General features: G+C 47.2%; 1 protein-coding gene across 1 annotated transcript in view; it reads right to left on the bottom strand.

Annotated features, from left to right (window-relative positions):
- SLC6A2 (solute carrier family 6 member 2) overlaps positions 1 to 18,228 on the bottom strand; it is a 97,121-nt gene that overhangs the window by 34,417 nt on the left and 44,476 nt on the right. The window contains 6 exon segments of the mRNA XM_060253850.1: positions 4,511 to 4,623; positions 5,783 to 5,907; positions 9,096 to 9,165; positions 9,168 to 9,198; positions 13,289 to 13,423; positions 16,586 to 16,724. Coding sequence (XP_060109833.1) covers positions 4,511 to 4,623; positions 5,783 to 5,907; positions 9,096 to 9,165; positions 9,168 to 9,198; positions 13,289 to 13,423; positions 16,586 to 16,724 — 613 coding nt within the window.

Raw genomic sequence — 18,228 nt, 5'->3', positions numbered from 1 at the left:
ATATGCAAAGATATTCCTGCAACAAAAAAAGCCCAGGCCCTAACTTTTTGCTCATTTTAGTCTCACCAGAGCCCTGTATGAAAGGCTAATTGGCATATACAGCTATGCTAGCCAGGTCTGCTCTGAATTCTAATCAGGTCTAGTCACTGGGGCTTACTCACAGGAAAGGGATTTTAGGATTGCATTGACAGTGAGATCTGCCTCTCACTTGCCTTGAAAGCCCCTTGCTGGAGTCATCAGTTTACACACACCATAATCCAAGGCTTTTTTTTTGCAGCCGGAACTCCTTTGCATATTAGGCCACACCCCTCTTATGTAGCCAAGCCTCCAAGAGCTTACAGGGCTCTTCGTACAGGGCTAGGAGAACTGGCGACATCAGGGGCGTGTGGCCTAATATGCAAAGGAGTTCCTGCTGAAAGAAAAAAAAAAAGCCCCGACTCTCTTAGGTCTCAGAAGCTGATTTCAGGAAGGCGTTCGAGTTAAATTAAATGCCTTTCTAAATGAACCGATTGTCTTGAAATATTTTCTTGCCTGCCCAGCTTACCTTCGGTGTCACAGCGAAGACCCTTGCCCTGTGGTGGCAGCTGCTGCTGCAACAACTTAAAAAAAAAAATCTGCAAAGCCGATCAAATCTCCTGTGGCCAATCAGAAGTTGCCTGCTAGGCAAAAGGCCCAGCCGACTCCACCTACTTTCAAAAAAAGATTGGCAGGTGCTAAAAAGGGGGTTTGCGGTGCCCAAAGGCACCATGTTGGGAGGGGGGTCCTGGGCCATGCTATAGGGCAGAGGTGGCCAAACTATGGCTCGGGAGCCACATGTGGCTCTTTCACACAGATTTTGTGGCTCTCGAAGCCCCGACTTGTCCCATCAGCTGGTTTGGAGAAGGCGTTTCTCTCTTTAAATCACTTCGCCAAGCCTGTTAGCGGCCTGAGGAATGCATGTAAAGTTAAAGTTTCTTTCTTTCCACCTCTCCCTCCCTCTCTCCTTCCCTATTTTTTCCCCCTTCCTTCCTTTTCTCAAACATCTGACAGTTTGCGGCTTGAAATGGATATATTGTCAAATTTGGTGAAAGGGATACCGAAATCTGAAGCTAGCAAAAAATGGGGAAAAATTGTATAAATGGTTAAAAAAAGAATAATTTATAGATAAGCTTAAAGTATTGCTGACTGTATGGAATTAATGTATGGATATATTTTATTATAAGAATTTGATTTAATTTTGTTCTAAACCACATTCGATCTCCTCAAGGATGTCTATTTAGAGTTTGACTGGTTTATTAATTCACTTTTTTTTCCTTCCTCTTTTTTTCTTTGTTTACTAAACTGGTGGTATGTATAATGTTGGAATTTGGTTGGAAAAAGGTGAATTAAAAGAAAATATAATAAAAAAACAACAACACCTGACAGTTTGTATGCGGCTCTTACAGTAAGCAAGTCTCTCCCCCACCCTGCTGCCATAGGGCTTTGGAGCCACTTGCTTCTCTCACTTGTTTACCTACTTTCAGGAAGGAGTAGCAGCAAGAGCATTAATTAGCGGAGCAGTTAGAAAGGGAGATCTACCTCCAAAGGCACACCTGTCCATCTGTCTGCACTCTGAGGTCTGGGATGAACTGTTTTCATTGCACAGCTCCAAACAGAGCCCATCTCATGCTAGAGTCTGAGATCCCCACGTCCCACCGCTGACGCTTCTGGTTAACGAGACCATCTGTATCGCTTTGTGCTCCCCCCACCTTCAGCCGCAACCTGTGATTAAGCTGTCTTGCTCAAGTCATTCCGAAACAATTTTCTCTGCAGGGTGCTTTTCTACGGACCGCCTCTTTTCTCCCTGTCGTATGCCGGGGTCTAGATAGCATCATTTGATCTGTGAGGGGCTGGAGGCGGGGGACGAAGACAGTCCTTTTTGGTAGAAAGCACACGCTCAGACTAAACTGTGGTTCCGCTCAGTGGCAGGTGGCAAGGGCATTCCAGAGACTATCTTTTAAAAGTGTGGTTAAAATGGATGTGTATCTCTCTTTCTCCCTCATGGATGGGACCGTCTGTGGAAAAGACTGGATTCATAGGAAAGGGCATTTTATTTATTTGTTTGTTTGTTTATTTGTTCGATTTATATCCCACCCTCCCCACCGAAGCAGGCTCAGGGCGGCTTTATGTACCTACATGAAATATAAAAATACATTAAAACACAGGGCTTTTTCTGAGCAGGAATGCACAGGAACGCAGTTCCGGCTGGCTTGGCATCAGAGGTGTGGCCTAATATGCAAATGCATTTCTGCTGGGCTTTTTCATTTAAAAAGCCCTATGCTAAACAATGGCGATGTCAGGGGGTGTGGCCTAATATGAAAATGAGTTCCTGCTGGGCTTTTTCTACAAAAAAAGCCCCGTTAAAACATAAAATCATTAAAAAAAATCAAAACATTTCAAGCGCTATATTGATCTTTAAATAGTAATCTGTTCGATTAGATGGACAGCCGCCTATTCTGTTTAATATCAAGTTTCCTATTCTGCCATTCCAGTTGCATGTTCTATATAAAAACAGATCTTAGGTTCACACTAGAGGTCTCCAGGTGTTTCGGAGTCTATTCTAACCTGTGATCTTCATTAACAAATGCCTGGTGGAAGAGCGCTGTCTTGCAGCCCGTACCGAACAGTGTGAGCTCTTGCAGGGTCCTAACCTCCTTGGGGAGCTCTTTCCATAGGGTTGCCAAGTCCAATTCAAGAAATATTTGGGGACTTTGGGGGTGGAGCCAGGAGACATTGGGGGCGGAGCCAGGAGCAAGGGTGTGACAAGCATAACTGAACTCCAAGGGAGTTCTGGCCATCACATTTAAAGGGACAGCACACCTTTTAAAATGTCTTCCTTCCATAGGAAATAATGAAGGATAGGGGCACCTTCTTTTGGGGCTCATAGAATTGCTCAGCAGACGTTTCCCTCCCTCTCCCCCCCCCGCCCCGTTTCTGGAGACTGAAGTGAAGGATTGGCCTCTCTACTCATGACTTGCTGCCAACTTCTTCAAAGTAACACAGACACACCATCCCAAGAGGAAGCCTTTCAATTGGAGACTGATGCCTCCGGAGGGAGAAAGGCACGTGGTCCTCTGGGGGCGGGACTTCCCCCCGCTGGCCAGCTGACTGGAGGCAGGAAGTAGTCTGGGAAAGCGGAAGAACCCCCACTGGGACCTGGGGATTGGTAAGTCTATCTTTCCACCAGCACAGGGCTACAACAGAAAAGGCCCTGGCTCTGGTTGTCATGAGCCTGGCCTCTTTGTGCTCTCAGGGGAACACGTGGGGAAAGGCGGTCCCAAAGCTACGTAGGTCCCTAATCAATATATTTTTATCAATATATTTCAGTTTCTGCTGAGGCACCTAAGAGAATATGTTGCCAAAGGCTTTCATGGCCAGAGTCCATTGGTTGTTGCAGGTTTTCCGGGCTGTGTGGCCGTGGTCTTGGCATTGTGAGACCTGAAGCCGCACCTGTCCATATGGCTGCACTCTGTGGTCTGTTGGTCTCTCAGTGCCAAGACCACAAACACACCGCCCAGAAAATCTACAACAACCAAAGCACCAAAGAGAGTTTCCCTCTATTCTCTACCTTGGGGTGCAGGTCCGCTTAAATTGGAGAGGAAAAGGGAGAAGAGGATACGAATCAAGAAAGTGGTTAAAGTTTGGAGAAACTTTGGAAAAAAGGGAGTCGGGACCAGTGTTCCCTCTAAGCTGAGTAAGTGTGAGCTAGCTCACAGATTTTTAGCCTCCAGCTCACACTTTTCTATCTTAGCTCCAGAAGGAAGACCCCAGAGCACCCTAATTGATGCAGTAGCTCACAACTTTAAGGCCAGTAGCTTACAAAGGAGAATTTTTGTTCACAAGACTCTGCAGCTTAAGGAGGGCACATTGGTTGGGACGGACTAACAGGGAAACAATAGAGAAGAGACTAATACAACTCCGGGTGAAAGAAGAGATAACGAATCATTGCATTAGAGAAATCCACAGAGAATTGCAACCTGTGGGATGCTGGACCCGACAGGTTCGATCCTACAGAACATTTCTGGTGATGGAAGAGATTTTTTGTAAGCAGAACAGAAATCCCTTACCTCCCTTCTCCTTCTGCGGCCTAAAAAAAATTATCTGTGAAATACTGCTCCTGGGGCTTATGAGTCCTCAACAACCTGCACAAAGGGGAAAATTAGCCCCCCCCCCCAAATCCTCCTCTTCTAGACACAAAAATTTCCTGTAGGCTTCGCAGCAACGTAAGAGGAATGTGCATAAAGAACTCTAACGAAACGCAGAAAGTGATGTGAAAGGCCATGGTCTCTCTCTCTCTCGGCTTGGCTTCGCGAACGAAGATTTAAGAAGGGTGCAATAGTCCACGTTTGCTGCAGGCTCGCTGGTGGCTGACAAGACCAATGTGGGACAGGCAGGTCCGGCCACAGCGGCTGCAGGGAAAAGTCTGATTTAGGGTTGGTCCTGTAGATGGGTTGGTCCTGTAGAAGGCCATGGTAGATGGGAGAATACTCACTGCGCTGTCAATGCCCAATGTAAGCAGCATGATGAAGAATACCACAGCCCAAAAGGTGGATCCTTTCAGGGTTGAAATCGCTTCTGGATAAATGATGAAAACCAATCCAGGTCCTAAAGGAGGAGAAGATGTGTTTCTTAATTCTCAAAACTTAGCGCCTTTCGTAGAATGTATGTATGTTACATTGCAATGTTTGTGATTCAACAGGAGGTATGGCCATAGAGCTCTCTGAGCAGCTAACAGAACTATTGTCTTGCCTAGTGATAAAACAGGGCTTTAAAAGGAAGAAGAGATTCCTTGAAAATAACCGGCACTTCACTGGAATTCTATGTTATACAGTTCCAAAGGAATAGACCAGGGGTGTCAAACTCATTTATTATGAGGGCCAGATATGACGTAAATAAGACCTTGTCAGGCCAGGCTACGTATGTCATAAAACGTAATGCCAGATAGCAGAGACATAAACTTTATAAGGACACAGACAAAGCAATTAAGATTTTTTTAAAAAAACAACAACCCAGAAATGTCTAAATAAAACATGCTTAAAAGATTAGCACTCTTACAATATTTTATTTAACTGATAACTGAAGGAAGCAAGAGAGAGGGAGAATGAAGCAGATCCGCTTGCGGGCCTGATAGGAGCCCTCTGGGGGCCAGGTTCGGCCCCCTGGCTGCACGTTTGACACCTCTAAAATAGACTGTACCTGTTCTACAGTGAGCAACCAAGGGAGGAAAGTTGAGCTAAACTGTAGGAGGAAAACCATTCTCTAAAAGCACTGTAAGAGGATTACGCCCATTTATGATGGACATAGGCCCACATTATAGATGAGGAGAACAAACTCCAAAAGGTCTTTAAGAACATAACAGAAGCCATGTTGGGTCAGGCCAATGGCCCATCCCAACACTCTTGTTCCTGGCTCCGCCCCCAATGGGCCATCCCAATGGCCCATCCCAACACCAATGGCCCATCCCAACAATCCAACACTCTGTGTCATACAGTGACCAAAAAGCAGGCACCATCAGGAGGCTCATCAGAAGGGCCAGGACATGTACAGGTACAGTCTATTCCAGGAATGTCAAACGTCTTTGATTTGAAAGAAAGAAAGAAAGAAAGAAAGAAAGAAAGAAAGAAAGAAAGAAAGAAAGAAAGAAAGAAAGAAAGAAAGAAAGAAAGAAAGAAAGAAAGAAAGAAAGAAAGAAAGAGGCAGGGATGTGAGGGTTGAAGAGGGGAGACTTCAGTTTTGGGCAAGTGGGGGGGGGAAGCCTTCTTACCTTCAGTGGCCACATCCTGAATTCTGACTTTGGACTTGTGAGCCATGTAGCCTAAGATAGAAAAAATGGCAAACCCCGAGATGAAGCTGGTGCAACAGTTGACAGTACTGGTCAGCAATGCGTCTCTAAGAGGGAGGGGAAAAAAGCACAAGAGATGGCATAAGGAGAACAGAGGAAATCCCATCCTCAGCTTTACTGGCAAACTACACCAGGGCTTCTTCTTCTTCTTCTTCTTGTAGCAGGAACTCCTTTGCATGTTGGGCCACATCCCCTGATGTAGCCAATCCTCCAAGAGCTTGCAGGGCTCTTCTTACAGGGCCTACTGTAAGCTCCAGGAGGATTGGCTACATCAGGGGTGCGTGGCCTAATATGCAAAGGAGCCCCTGCTACCAAAAAAGCCCTGAACTACACAGGCTGGTAAACTACACACTGCCTTATATCGAGTCAGGCCATTGGTCCATCAAGGTGAGCACTGTCTTCTAAAGCTGGCAGCAGCTCTCCACATCCCAACCTTTCTTTCCTTTGAACAACAGATTTAGAAGTGGATTTCTCATGTGATCACCCTCTTCCTGTTGGTATTAGGGAAGCGGAGACAGGTGTCAGAGGAAGTGCATGACCTTGCAGTCCCCCACCCCCACAATCTCACCTCTGAGGTACCAGGAGGTATTTTGTAGCAGGAACTCCTTTGCATATTAGGCCACACACCCCTGATGTAGCCATCCTCTTGGAGCTTACAGTAGGCCCTATACTAACAGCCTTGTAAGCTCTTAGAGGATTGGCTACATCAAGGGGGAGCAGCCTAATATGCAAAGGAGTTCCTGCTAAAAAAAAAAAGCCCTGGGAAGGTGAAGTTTTTACTTTGGCATGCAGTTTCCCCTATAGCAGGAAAAGAAGGGGGTATCCTTTGTGAATGAGATGGGGAAATTGGGAGTTGTTTCCCCCCCCTCCCCCCCGAATTCTTTCTGCTACAGACAGCTTTGAAAGCAACACCCAACTGGAGCAGCACCACCTCTTTCGTAAAACGCACATCATTTCAAAGCTAGTTGGGTTTCACTTCCGTAATGGTTTTCTTCCAGAGTAATAAAGCTGATGCCGACTCTCTTTTCCTCCGAAACGGGAGTCATTTAAATTCCAATTGTCTTGGTACCAAATCTTGTTTTAGAAGATTAAAGATAAAACAATATTTCAGAAACGGACAAATTGCTCTTTTCAGCTGAGAATAAACGACGCAGGCAAACAGCATCAGACAAGTTTAATCATCTCCAACACTTAACGCAATTGAGAGTGTTGCCTCCAGCATTGTTTCTCTCTCTCCTCCTTCCTCCTGTAGACCTAGGTCTTCTTTCTTTCTATCAATCATTCTTCATCTTCTTTCTTTTCTTTCTTTCTTTCTTTCTTTCTTTCAACTTTCTTAAATCTTTCATTCTTTCTTCTCAACTCTCTTTCTCTCTAACTTCTCTCTTCTTTCCTTCCTCCTCCAACTCCTCTCTCTCTCTCCCTCCCCTCCTCCCTCCCACCCTCCTCCCTCCTCCTCCTTCCCTCCCTCCCTCCCTCCCTTCCTCCTCCCTTCCAACCAACCTCAACCAACCTTCCTTCCTTCCTTCCTTCCTTCCTTCCTTCCTTCCTTCCTTCCTTCCTTCCTTCCTTCCTTCCTTCCTGCCTTTAGTACCATGAACTTCAATGCCAATAATGTCACCAACACCCCTATATCACTACACCTATTCTATCCTGGAGCTGACAGTAGGCCCTGTAGAAGAGCCCTGCTTGGATCCTGAAAGCCGTTTCCAGAGTAGAGAGCTAGTCTGAGTTAGATGGACCGATACATGATTCAACATGAGACAATCATCTGTCTCTTTTTGATCAAAAGCAGCATTGCTCTATTTCAGGAGCAGATGGTGAAAATCCCAGTTATAATACTCGGCATTTACAGAACATCTAAAAGCTACTATAGAGCATCACATATACGATGGTGTTATGCTCCTCACAACAGTCTTGCAAGGACGGTCAGCACTGAGAAGCATAATTCTGGGTATGAGCTTTCATGTGCATGCACTCTTTTCAGATATTAGAAGAAGCGTGTATGCGTAGAAAAGTTTATATTCAGAATTAAATGCGGTTGGTCTTAAAGGTGCCCCAGGACTCAAATGCTCTTCTCTTGCTTCAGACCAACATGGTAGGGTTGCCAATCCCCAGGTGGGGGCAGGGGATCCCCCGGTATGGATGCCCTCCCCCCGCTTCAGGGTTATCAGAAAGCGGGGGGAGGGGAGGGCAATGTCTGCTGAGAATTTCATTATTCCCTATGGAGACTTATTCCCATAGAGAATAATGGAGAATTGATCCCCAGGTATCTGGGGCTCTTGGGGGGGGGTGTTTTTTGAGGTAGAGGCACCTATTTCTCAGTATAGCATATGGTGCCTGTCCCCAAAATACTCCCCAAGTTCAAAAGGATTGGACCAAGGGGTTCAATATTATGAGCTCCAGAAGAAAGTTCCTATCCTTGATTATTTCCCATGGAAGGAAGGCCTTTAAAAGGTCTGCGGTCCCTTTCAATGTGATGGCCAGAACTCCCTTTGGAGTTCAATCATGCTTGTCACACTTTTGCTCCTGGCTCCACCCCCAATGTCTCCTGGCTCACCCCCAAAGTCCCCAGATATTCTTGAATTGGACTTGGCAACCTTACAACACGGTTACCCACTGGAATCTACTGTGAAAGCAGAGTTCATTGGCAGAGTTGTTGTTGTTGTTGTTATTATTATTATTATTATTATTAATAGTTTATTTATATTCCGTCCATTCCCTCGTAGAGGCTCAGGGCAGAGCATAGCAAAAATAAAAATCACATTAAAATCATATATTAATAAAAGCAATTACAATTATTCCATAAACAAAAGAGCTCGGCAGAACAATTTTGATGAGCTGGTGCAGCTGGACAGTGCAGCGAAGCAGCTCAGTAGGATATACGGTAGGGGAGGCCGACCGACCTAATGAGCAAATGCCCGCCCCCTCACCCAAAGACCTGGTGGAACAGCTCCGTTTTATAGGCCTACGAAAGGCTAGCAAGCCAGGTAGGGCCCGGATCCTATAGGAAGCTGATTCCAGCAGGTTGGGGCCAAGATCGAGAAGGACCTGGCCCTGACAGAGGCAAGACGGGCATATTTTGAACCGGGGACAGTTGTGCGTTCTTTTTTCTTAGCTGTGTATCACTGTGAGCAATGCTGTTCCTCCTCTACAGAAAGCCGATTCATTTTTATCCAGTTTTATAAATAAATTAATTCATATGCACAAGAAATGGTTCCACCTAGGCATGGCTTACCTGTAACAATTGTTGTCAAACTGATTGTAGCTAGCAAATGCAATTAAGACACCGAAGCCGGCTCCTAAGAGTAGAATATCTGTGTGGCTGCATCAATCCATACCTACAGAAAGGTGGGGGGGGAGAGAGAGGAAACCCCATCATTTAGTTACAGAATATATGACACTATAAAGATTGAAGTATAAAGGCTGCCTATAACCCTCTCCAGGGCTTTTATTTTGTAGCAGAAACTCCTTTGCCTATTAGGCCACACACCCCTGATGTGGCCAATCCTCCTGGAGCTTACAGTAGGCGCTGTGCGGAGAGCCCTGTCAGCTCTTGGAGGATTGGCTACATCAGGAGGTGTGGCCTAATATGCAAAGGAGCTCCTGCTGCAAAAAAAAAAAAAAGCCCTGCCTTCGCCCAAACTATTTGTAGCTCACTAAAAAGTGTTTTCCAGTGGTGCCAGCCAGTCCCCAATCCTTAGCTTTGGCGTCATGGCATTGTAAAGATTATCAAGGCATGCAGAGTCATCTAAACGTCTTCCTCGCCAATAACAACCTGCAGATTTACGGCAGGCGGAAGAGAAACAGGGAATCCACAGAGCTTTAAGACTTCCCCAGAAGCTCCGTGCCCCGAGCAATGCCCCAGGTTCGTGATCTCTCTGAGCAGTTACTGCGGCTCCTTTTGTGACAGAGACATGAGACCTCCAACCCGGAGACGTCTGTCTGTGCGCAACCGTGCCTCCATTGTTGTGGAGTCCGAGATGTTACATGGCTTCCTGCCCGCAGGATTATTGGAGGCGAGGATTCGTCACTCATTGTTCTTTTGCAGATAATTTCGGAAGCGCCGGAGCCAGCTGGGCATTGCTAGGATTGGAAAACCCAGAAGACGCCCGTGTGCCCCACGGTTATGTTACACAGAGGGACCTGGGAATGTTTAGCCTGGAGAAGAGGAGGCTGATGCGGGGGGGGGGGATTGCTCTCTTGAAGTCTTTGAAGGGCTGTCGCTTAGAGGAGGGCAGGGAGTTGTTCTTGTTGGCAGCAGAGGAGAGGACTCGCAAGCATAAGTCTAAATTAAGGGCAGAAAGGTACTGGCTGGATATCAGGAAGGACTTTTTAATGAAGAGTCCTTCAAAAGCGGAATCGGCTACCCAGGGAGGTGGCGGTAAGCTCGCCCCCACTGGGCAGTCTTTTATGCAGCGGCTGGAGAAACACTGGTCAGGGATGCTCTACCAGGGGTAGGGAACAGCGGCTCTCCAGATGTTTTTTTTGCCTACAACTCCCATCAGCCCCAGCCAGAATGGCCAATGGCTGGGGCTGATGGGAGTTGTAGGCAAAAAAAAAAATCTGGAGAGCCACTGTTCCCTACCCCTGCTAGGCTGACCCTGCATTGAGCAGGGTGTTGGACTAGATGCCCTTGAAGAGCCCAATGGCGCAGAGTGGTCAGCTGCAGTACTGCAGTCCAAGCTCTGCTCATGACCTGCGTTTGACCCCAGCAGAAGCTGGGTTCAAGTAGCCGGCTCAAGATTGACTCAGCCTTCCAAGGTTGGTAAAATGAGTACTCAGCTCGCTGGTGGGGTTAAAGTGTAGATGACTGGGGAAGGCAATGGCAAACCACCCCGTAAAAAGTCATGATGCGACATCACCCTAGAGTCGGAAATGACTGGTGCTTGCACAGGGGACTATCTTTACTTTTATGGTCCCTTCCTGAGCCGCAGTTTGGCCACTGAATTAAACTGTGCATTGCTGTTGTTAGACAATATTCTTATCTCACAAAAACCAATAAAGTTTTTTTTTCAAACTGCATATAGTCTAAAATAGTCCACTGTCATAGAACAGTCCATATAGAAAATGTTCCTTATGTTCCAGAATCCCAACTTGAAAGAAACATTCACTTATCCAACTCCGGGAGACAGACTATCAAAAGTTAAAGCCTCGGTTCACCAAGCCACCTGAGAAAATCCATGAGTCTCCCATTGTGTGAAACAGGATGCTGGACTAGATGGCTCTTCTGGTTTTCTTAAGAAGGCCTAGGCTTCTCTGCCCTGTTGTTGGCCCTCCAGAGGAACTGGTTGGCCACTGTGTGAGACAGGATCCTGATCCAGCAGGGCTCTTCTGATGTTCTTATAAGGGAATGGCCTCAGCCTTGTTGTTGGCCTTCTAGAGGAACTGGTTGGCCACTGTGTGAGACAGGAGGCTGAACTAGATGGACCCTCACTGGTCTGATCTAGCAGGGCTCTTCTGATGTTCTTATGAAGGCCCTGGCCTCTATCCCCTGTTATTGGCCCTCCAGAGGGACTGGTTGGCCACTGTGTGAGGCAGGATGCTGGACTAGATGGACCACTGGTCTGATTCAGCAGGGCTCTTCTGATGTTCTTATGAAGGTCTCGGCCTCTGTGCCCTGCTGTTGGCCCTCCAGAGGGACTGGTTGGCCACTGTGTGAGACAGGAGGCTGGACTAGATGTACTCTCACTGGTCTGACCCAGCAGGGCTCCTCTTATGTTCTTCTGAAGGCCCTGGCCTCTATCCCCTGTTGTTGGCCCTCCAGAGGGACTGGTTGGCCACTGTGTGAGACAGGAGGCTGGACTAGATGTACTCTCACTGGTCTGACCCAGCAGGGCTCCTCTTATGTTCTTCTGAAGGCCCTGGCCTCTATCCCCTGTTGTTGGCCCTCCAGAGGGACTGGTTGGCCACTGTGTGAGGCAGGATGCTGGACTAGATGGACCACTAGTCTGATTCAGCAGGGCTCATCTGATGTTCTTATGAAGGCCTCAGCCTCTATGCCCTGCTGTTGGAACTCCAGAGGGACTGGTTGGCCACTGTGTGAGGCAGGATGCTGGACTAGATGGACCACTGGTCTGATCCAGCAGGGCTCTTCTGGTGTTCTTATGAAGGCCTTGGTCTCTATTCCTTGTTGGCCCTCCAGAGGAACTGCTTGGCCACTGTGTGAGGCAGGATGCTGGACTAGATGGACCACTGGTCTGATCTAGTAGGCCTCTTCTTATGTTCTTATTAACCACAGTAGGTAATGGAGACAAGACCCAAAAGAAAAGGGAATCTTTCCAGGGACTGAATGGCTGTGGACAAGGGTGAGGATTTTTCTTTCCCCAGAAGCATAGTAGTAGTAGTAGTAGTAGTAGTAGTAGTAGTGATAGCAGCAGCAGCAGGCCCAGCACTAGGGGTTCTCCTGCTCCCAGCAGACCCCTGCGCTGTGCCTCCTCCCCCCGCTCTGGTCATAATCACGTTTGCTCCATGATGACATTACAAAGTGACATCATCAGGCAGGCGACCTGGCAAGGCATTTTAGCGGCGCCCCACCGCTTTCGGGATGAAAGTGGATGAGTGGCACCTTTCCACGAGGGTGCCGCTTGGCCTCTTTCAACCCGAAAGTGGCTGGGTGCCACTAAAATGCCGCACTCTTTCAGGTTTAAAGTGGCTGGGTGCCACTAAAAGGGTGCCACTAAAACGGTGCACTCCGAGGAAGCCTCCGGAGAGTGTAGGGGAGTAGGGGGTGCCTTAGGCTTCCCAATCCCCAGGTCCCAGCGGGGGATCCCCTGGTTTTACAGGCTTCCCCCCTCCCCCATTCAGCTGGCCGGCGGGGGAAGCCCCACCCCCACAGCTATTATGCACCTCCATGAACAATTCCCATAGGGAATGATGGGGAATTGATCTGCGGGTGTCAGGGGCTGTGGGGGAGCTGTTTTTGGAGATAGAGGCACCAAATTTTCAGTATAGCATCTAGTGCCTCTCCCCAAAATACCCCCCAAGTTTCAAAAGGATTGGACCAGGGGGTCCAATTCTACGAGCCCCAAAAGAAGGTGCCCCTATCTTTCATTATTTTCTATGGAAGGAAGGCATTTCAAAAGGTGTGCTGTCTCTTTAAATGTGATGGCCAGAACTCCGTTGGAGTTCAATTTTGCTTATCACACCCTTGCTCCTGGCTCTGCCACCAATGTCTCCTGGCTCCACCCCCAAAGTCCCCAGATACTTCTTGAATTGGACTTGGCAACCCTAGGGTGCCTGTTGGCGCCCTCAGGCAGGGTAGCGCCCTAGGCAACTGCCTACCTCACCTACTCCCACACGCCAGCCCTGAGTAGTAGTAGTAGTAAGTGTGAATGAACAACAACAACAACAGTATTACTATTATTGTTCCGCTCTAAGGCGAATTGGCGAGCTGCCTTGCTCACCGCACATTAGAAAACGAATGCTTACTGTAGCTTCTTTCAATCGTCTGAAATCTATGTTGAGGTACGCTTTTATTCCATCAAAGGCCCCAGGCAAAGTGAGTCCACGGATGAGCAGTACAGACAGCACGAGGTAAGGCAAAGTGGCCGTGATCCACACCACCTGCAGGGGAACAATCGCAACAGGAAGGCTGTTAATCCGTACGTCGAGCGGAGGAACACTGATGAGGGCTATGATCTCCTTGGCTGTGTATTTTTTTTTTAAATGCAACCAGTTGCAACAGTTGAATTTAATTGAATGCTATTTTTAGACTTACATCCAGCCTTCCCCTGCAAGCGGGCTCAGGGTGGCTCACAACAATAAAACAACAGAGTTAAAACCGTACCATTAAAAAATAGACATTCCAAAACAGGAGCTGCACGGTAAAAAGCCTTACAGACATAGGCGGTAAACAGCATGCGGCTGATGGCTATTAGCATAACATGACACCGTAATGGTGAAATGCTGGGGGAAGGGATGACTTTCAGAGGATGCCTGCTGGATTAATTAAAAGCCTGGCGGAAGAGCTCCTGTGAAACCTTGATGTTCAGCAGGGCCCGGATTTCCAGCGGGAGCTCATTCCACCAGGAAGGGGCCCGGACTGAAAAGGCCCTGGTCCTTGTTGAAGCCAGCCGGGTGTCCTTAGGACCAGGGACTAGGAGACGATGTTGAGCAGCAGACCTCAAAGCCCTAGGGGTGTGTGTGTGTGTGTGAGTTCATATGGGGAGAGGTGGTCCTGAAGATAAACGAACAAACTAGCAAATTGAGCAGTCCTTTCCATATTTTTATGAGAAAATCTGAAAGACAACTATACGTCAAAACGGAAGCACATCTAGAAATCACACAACAACTCTGTGTGGATCACACAGCTGCACACAAGGAAAAGCCATGCATCCATCTCTTGCATACTCCCCGAGTCACACAAATAATGCTTGCCACTATTGGTTTATTCCATTCATTTTTATTCCCACCTTTCCTCCAAGGAGCTCATTGTAGGGCACACATTCTTTCCCCTTCTTTATTTGGCTCGTTAGGCTGAACAAGAGTGAATGGCCCCAGGTCACCCAATGAGTTGCAGACAATCTCTCTCTCATAAGAACATAAGAGAAGCCACGTTAGATCAGGCCAATGGCCCATCCAGTCCAACACTTTGTGTCACACAGTGGCAATTTTTTTATATATACACACACACACACACACATATATATACACACACACACGCATATATATATATATATATATATATATATATATATATATATATATATATATATATATATATATATATATATATATATATATATATATATACACACATACACATACACGCACACACAGAGAGACACTGTGGCTAATAGCTACTGATGGACCTCTGCTCCATATTTTTATCTAAACCCCTCTTGAAGGTGGCTATGCTTGTGGCCGCCACCACCTCCTGTGGCAGTGAATTCCACATGTTAATCACCCTTTGAGTGAAGAAGTACTTCCTTTTATCCGTTTTAACCTGTCTGCTCAGCAATTTCATCGAATGCCCATGAGTTCTTGTATTGTGAACTTGAGTATTGTGAGTTCTTGTATTGTGAACTTGTATTTCATTGAATGCCCACGAGTTCTTGTATCTCTCTCTCTCTCTCTCATAGTAGTAGGCCAGTACTTCTCTGCTAAACCCTGTCCCAACAACTCCACACAAACCCGTCAGTCTTCAGACTTTCCTTTTAACTTCTGCCTACTTGGAATGGGGTGGGAAGGTGGGGTGGTATAGCCTGATCTCATCAGAACTTGGAAGACAAGCAGGGCTGGTACTTGGAAGGAAGACCACCAAGGAAGACTCTGCAGGGGAAGGCAATGGTAAACCACTTTTGCGTTCCACTTGCCTTGAAAGCCCCTTGCTGGGGTCCGTTTTTGGACGGGAGACCACCAAGGAAAACTCTGCAAAGGAAAGCAATGGCCAACTACCTCTCTTTCTCATTTGTCTTGAAAATCCCTTGCTGGGGTCAGTACTTGGAAGGGAGACCACCAAGGAAGACTCTGCAGAGGAAGAAAATGGCCGACCTCCTCTGTTTTTCACTTGCCTTGAAAGCCTCTTGTTGGGGTCAGTTCTTGGATGGGAGACTACCTAGGAAAACTCTGCAGAGGAAGGCAATGGCCAACCACCTCTGCTTCTCCCTTGCCTTGAAAGACCCTCATTGGGTTTGGACCTTGGAAGGGAGATCATTAAGTTTGGCTCTGCAGAGGAAGGCCATGGCAAACCACCTCTGCTCCTTACCTGCTTTGAAAGTAAGGTTGCCAACCCCCAAATTTTGGCAAAGGTTTCCTCACTTTTGGAGGCTTCGGTTTGCTGCTGGCCCACCCCCAAACAATGACATCATTGCACTATGTCCCCAACATGATGACATCATTTCCAAGCAAACTTGAAGCCAAAAAAAGCGTAGAGTTTTGCCTAAAATCCAGAGCATTGAATACTCGGAATGCTGGGGAAGGTGGGCTCTATAGTATGATTCAGCAACATTCAGCAACTCCTGTAAGTAAATTGCCCCAGTGAGATCACAAAAGCATGTGCTGGCAAACTGTTTATTTTGGTTGTTTGGTGAGTGTGTGTGTGTGGGGGGGTGTTCACTTTCATTTAATGGAAGTGCAGCCAGCTGCGGAGAGATGAGGAAATGAAGATTGTATTCTGGAGACTGATGTATTTTTATTTGTTTTAGGGAATGAGAAAGTCTCCTGGCTCCACCCCCAAAGTCTCCTGGTTCCACCCCAAAGACTCCAGGTAATTTCTGAGTTGGACCTTACGTTCCAAAATTCCAACTTGAAAGAAATATTCACTTCTCCAGCTCCAGGAGACAGACTATCGAAAGTTAAAGCCTTGGTTCACCAAACCACCTGAGAAAATCCATGAATCTCCCACTGTGTGAGACAGGATGCTGAACTAGATGGCTCTCCGGATTTTCTTATGAAGGGCTGGGCCTCTCTGCCCTGTTGTTGGCCCTCCAAAGGAACTGGTTGGCCACTTTGTGAGACAGAACGCTGGACTAGAGGAATCACTGGTCTGATCCAGCAGGACTCTTCTTATGTTCTTAAGTTACCCTAAAGGACTAGGTCCATATTTATTTGTTTGTTTGTTTAACTCAATTTATATCCCACCTTCTCCCAGATGCAGGCTCAGGGCGGATTACATCATACATAGTAAAAAATCATCACCATAAAAACCATTAAATAAGACAAAAGTTACAAACAAAAAAGCAGGCAATAGGCCTTAGACCTCCTTAGACCTCCACATCCTCATACCTTTCCTGATGTCTTCACTCCTTTCCACAAGCTGAAGAAAATAATGATCATCACCAACAAAAGACAGAGCAAAAGCTCCCATCTGGGGAAGCCAAGGTCGCCAATCCCGTGGCTTTCGTGAAGATGCAAAATTCGCCGTCTAACCAAAAGACAAAGAAAAACACACACACAGAGTATCGTTAGACTGACTTATTTATTTATTTATTTCCGTAGATTTATAGGCCGCCCTTTGCCATAGTGGGCTCAGGGCGACTTCCAGCACAATAAAACAATCAAACCAATTTAAAACATTTAAAACTGTTTAAACAGTTTAAAGTTAAGACAATTAAGGCACAGCTCACATTAGGTTTCAGTTTCAGTTTATTTCAATTTATATCCTGCCCTTCCCGCCAAGGCAGCTCAGGGCGGCTTACAACATATAAAATCTAACATAAAGTTTGGCTTTAAAAATACGTCAATTTACAACAATTTAAAACAGTAAAATAATAAAACATATAGAACAGCGATCTGCCGAGATTCTACACTACAACCTTCCATGAAGTTACAATGTCAGTTAGTTATAAGCCAGCTGGAAAGGGCTGCCTTACAGGCCCTGCGGAACTGCCCAAGGTCCCGCAGGGCCCGCACCTCTTCCGGCAGCTGGTTCCACCAGCAAGGTGCCATTACCGAAAAGGCCCTGTCCCTGGTGGATTTCAGATGGGCCTCCTTTGGCCCGGGGATTACATGCAGGTTTTGAGAACCCGATCTCAGTACTCTCTGGGGAACGTGTGGGGAGAGACGGTCCCTAAGGTAGGCAGGTCCTAGGCCATATAGGGCTTTAAAGGTAATAACCAGCACCTTGTACCGGACTCGGTATATTATTGGCAGCCAGTGCAGGTCACCAAGCCCCAGCTGAATGTGCTCCCGTCTTGGGAGCCCTAATAACAGCCGGGCAGCAGCATTCTGCTCTAACTGCAACTTCCGGGTTCAGCACAGGGGCAGCCTCATGTAGAGGGCATTACAGCAGTCCAACCTCGAGGTGACCGTGGCATAAATCACCATTGCTAGATCATTGTGCTCCAGGAAAGGGGCCAACTGCCTCGCCCACCTAAGGTGAAAAAATGCGGACTTGGCAGTGGCTGCTATTTGAGCCTCCATTGTTAGGGAAGGCTCCAATAGTACCCCCAAACTCTTGACCTTGTGCGCCGCTGTCAATGGCGCCCTGTCAAAAACTGGCAGAGGGATTTCCCCTCCCAGGCCATGACGACCCAAGCAAAGGAGCACTGTCTTCACCAGATTCAGCTTCAATCCACTCAGCCTGAGCCACCTAGCCACCGCCTGTAACGCCCGGTCCAAGTTTTCTGGGGCACAGGCAGGCTGGCCGTCCATAAGTAGATAGAGCTGGGTGTCATCAGCGTACTGATGACAACCCAACCCATACCTTCAGGCAATCTGGGCAAGGGGAAGCATATAGATGTTAAACAACATTGAGGAAAGGACCGCACCTTGAGGCACTCCACAATCAAGCGTGTGTCTCCGGGACAGTTCACCCCAATCACCACCCTTTGTCCCCGACCATCAAGGAAAGAGGAAAGCCATTGTAAGGCCAGCCTTTGAATCCCCGCATCGGTGAGGCGGCAAGCCAGCAACTGATGGTCAACCAT

The sequence above is a fragment of the Heteronotia binoei genome, chromosome 14 (assembly GCF_032191835.1).
Source record: "Heteronotia binoei isolate CCM8104 ecotype False Entrance Well chromosome 14, APGP_CSIRO_Hbin_v1, whole genome shotgun sequence".
Taxonomy (NCBI): Eukaryota; Metazoa; Chordata; class Lepidosauria; order Squamata; family Gekkonidae; genus Heteronotia; species Heteronotia binoei.
Note: the sequence above shows the minus strand (reverse complement) of the source record. Positions and strands in the feature narration are given on the sequence as shown.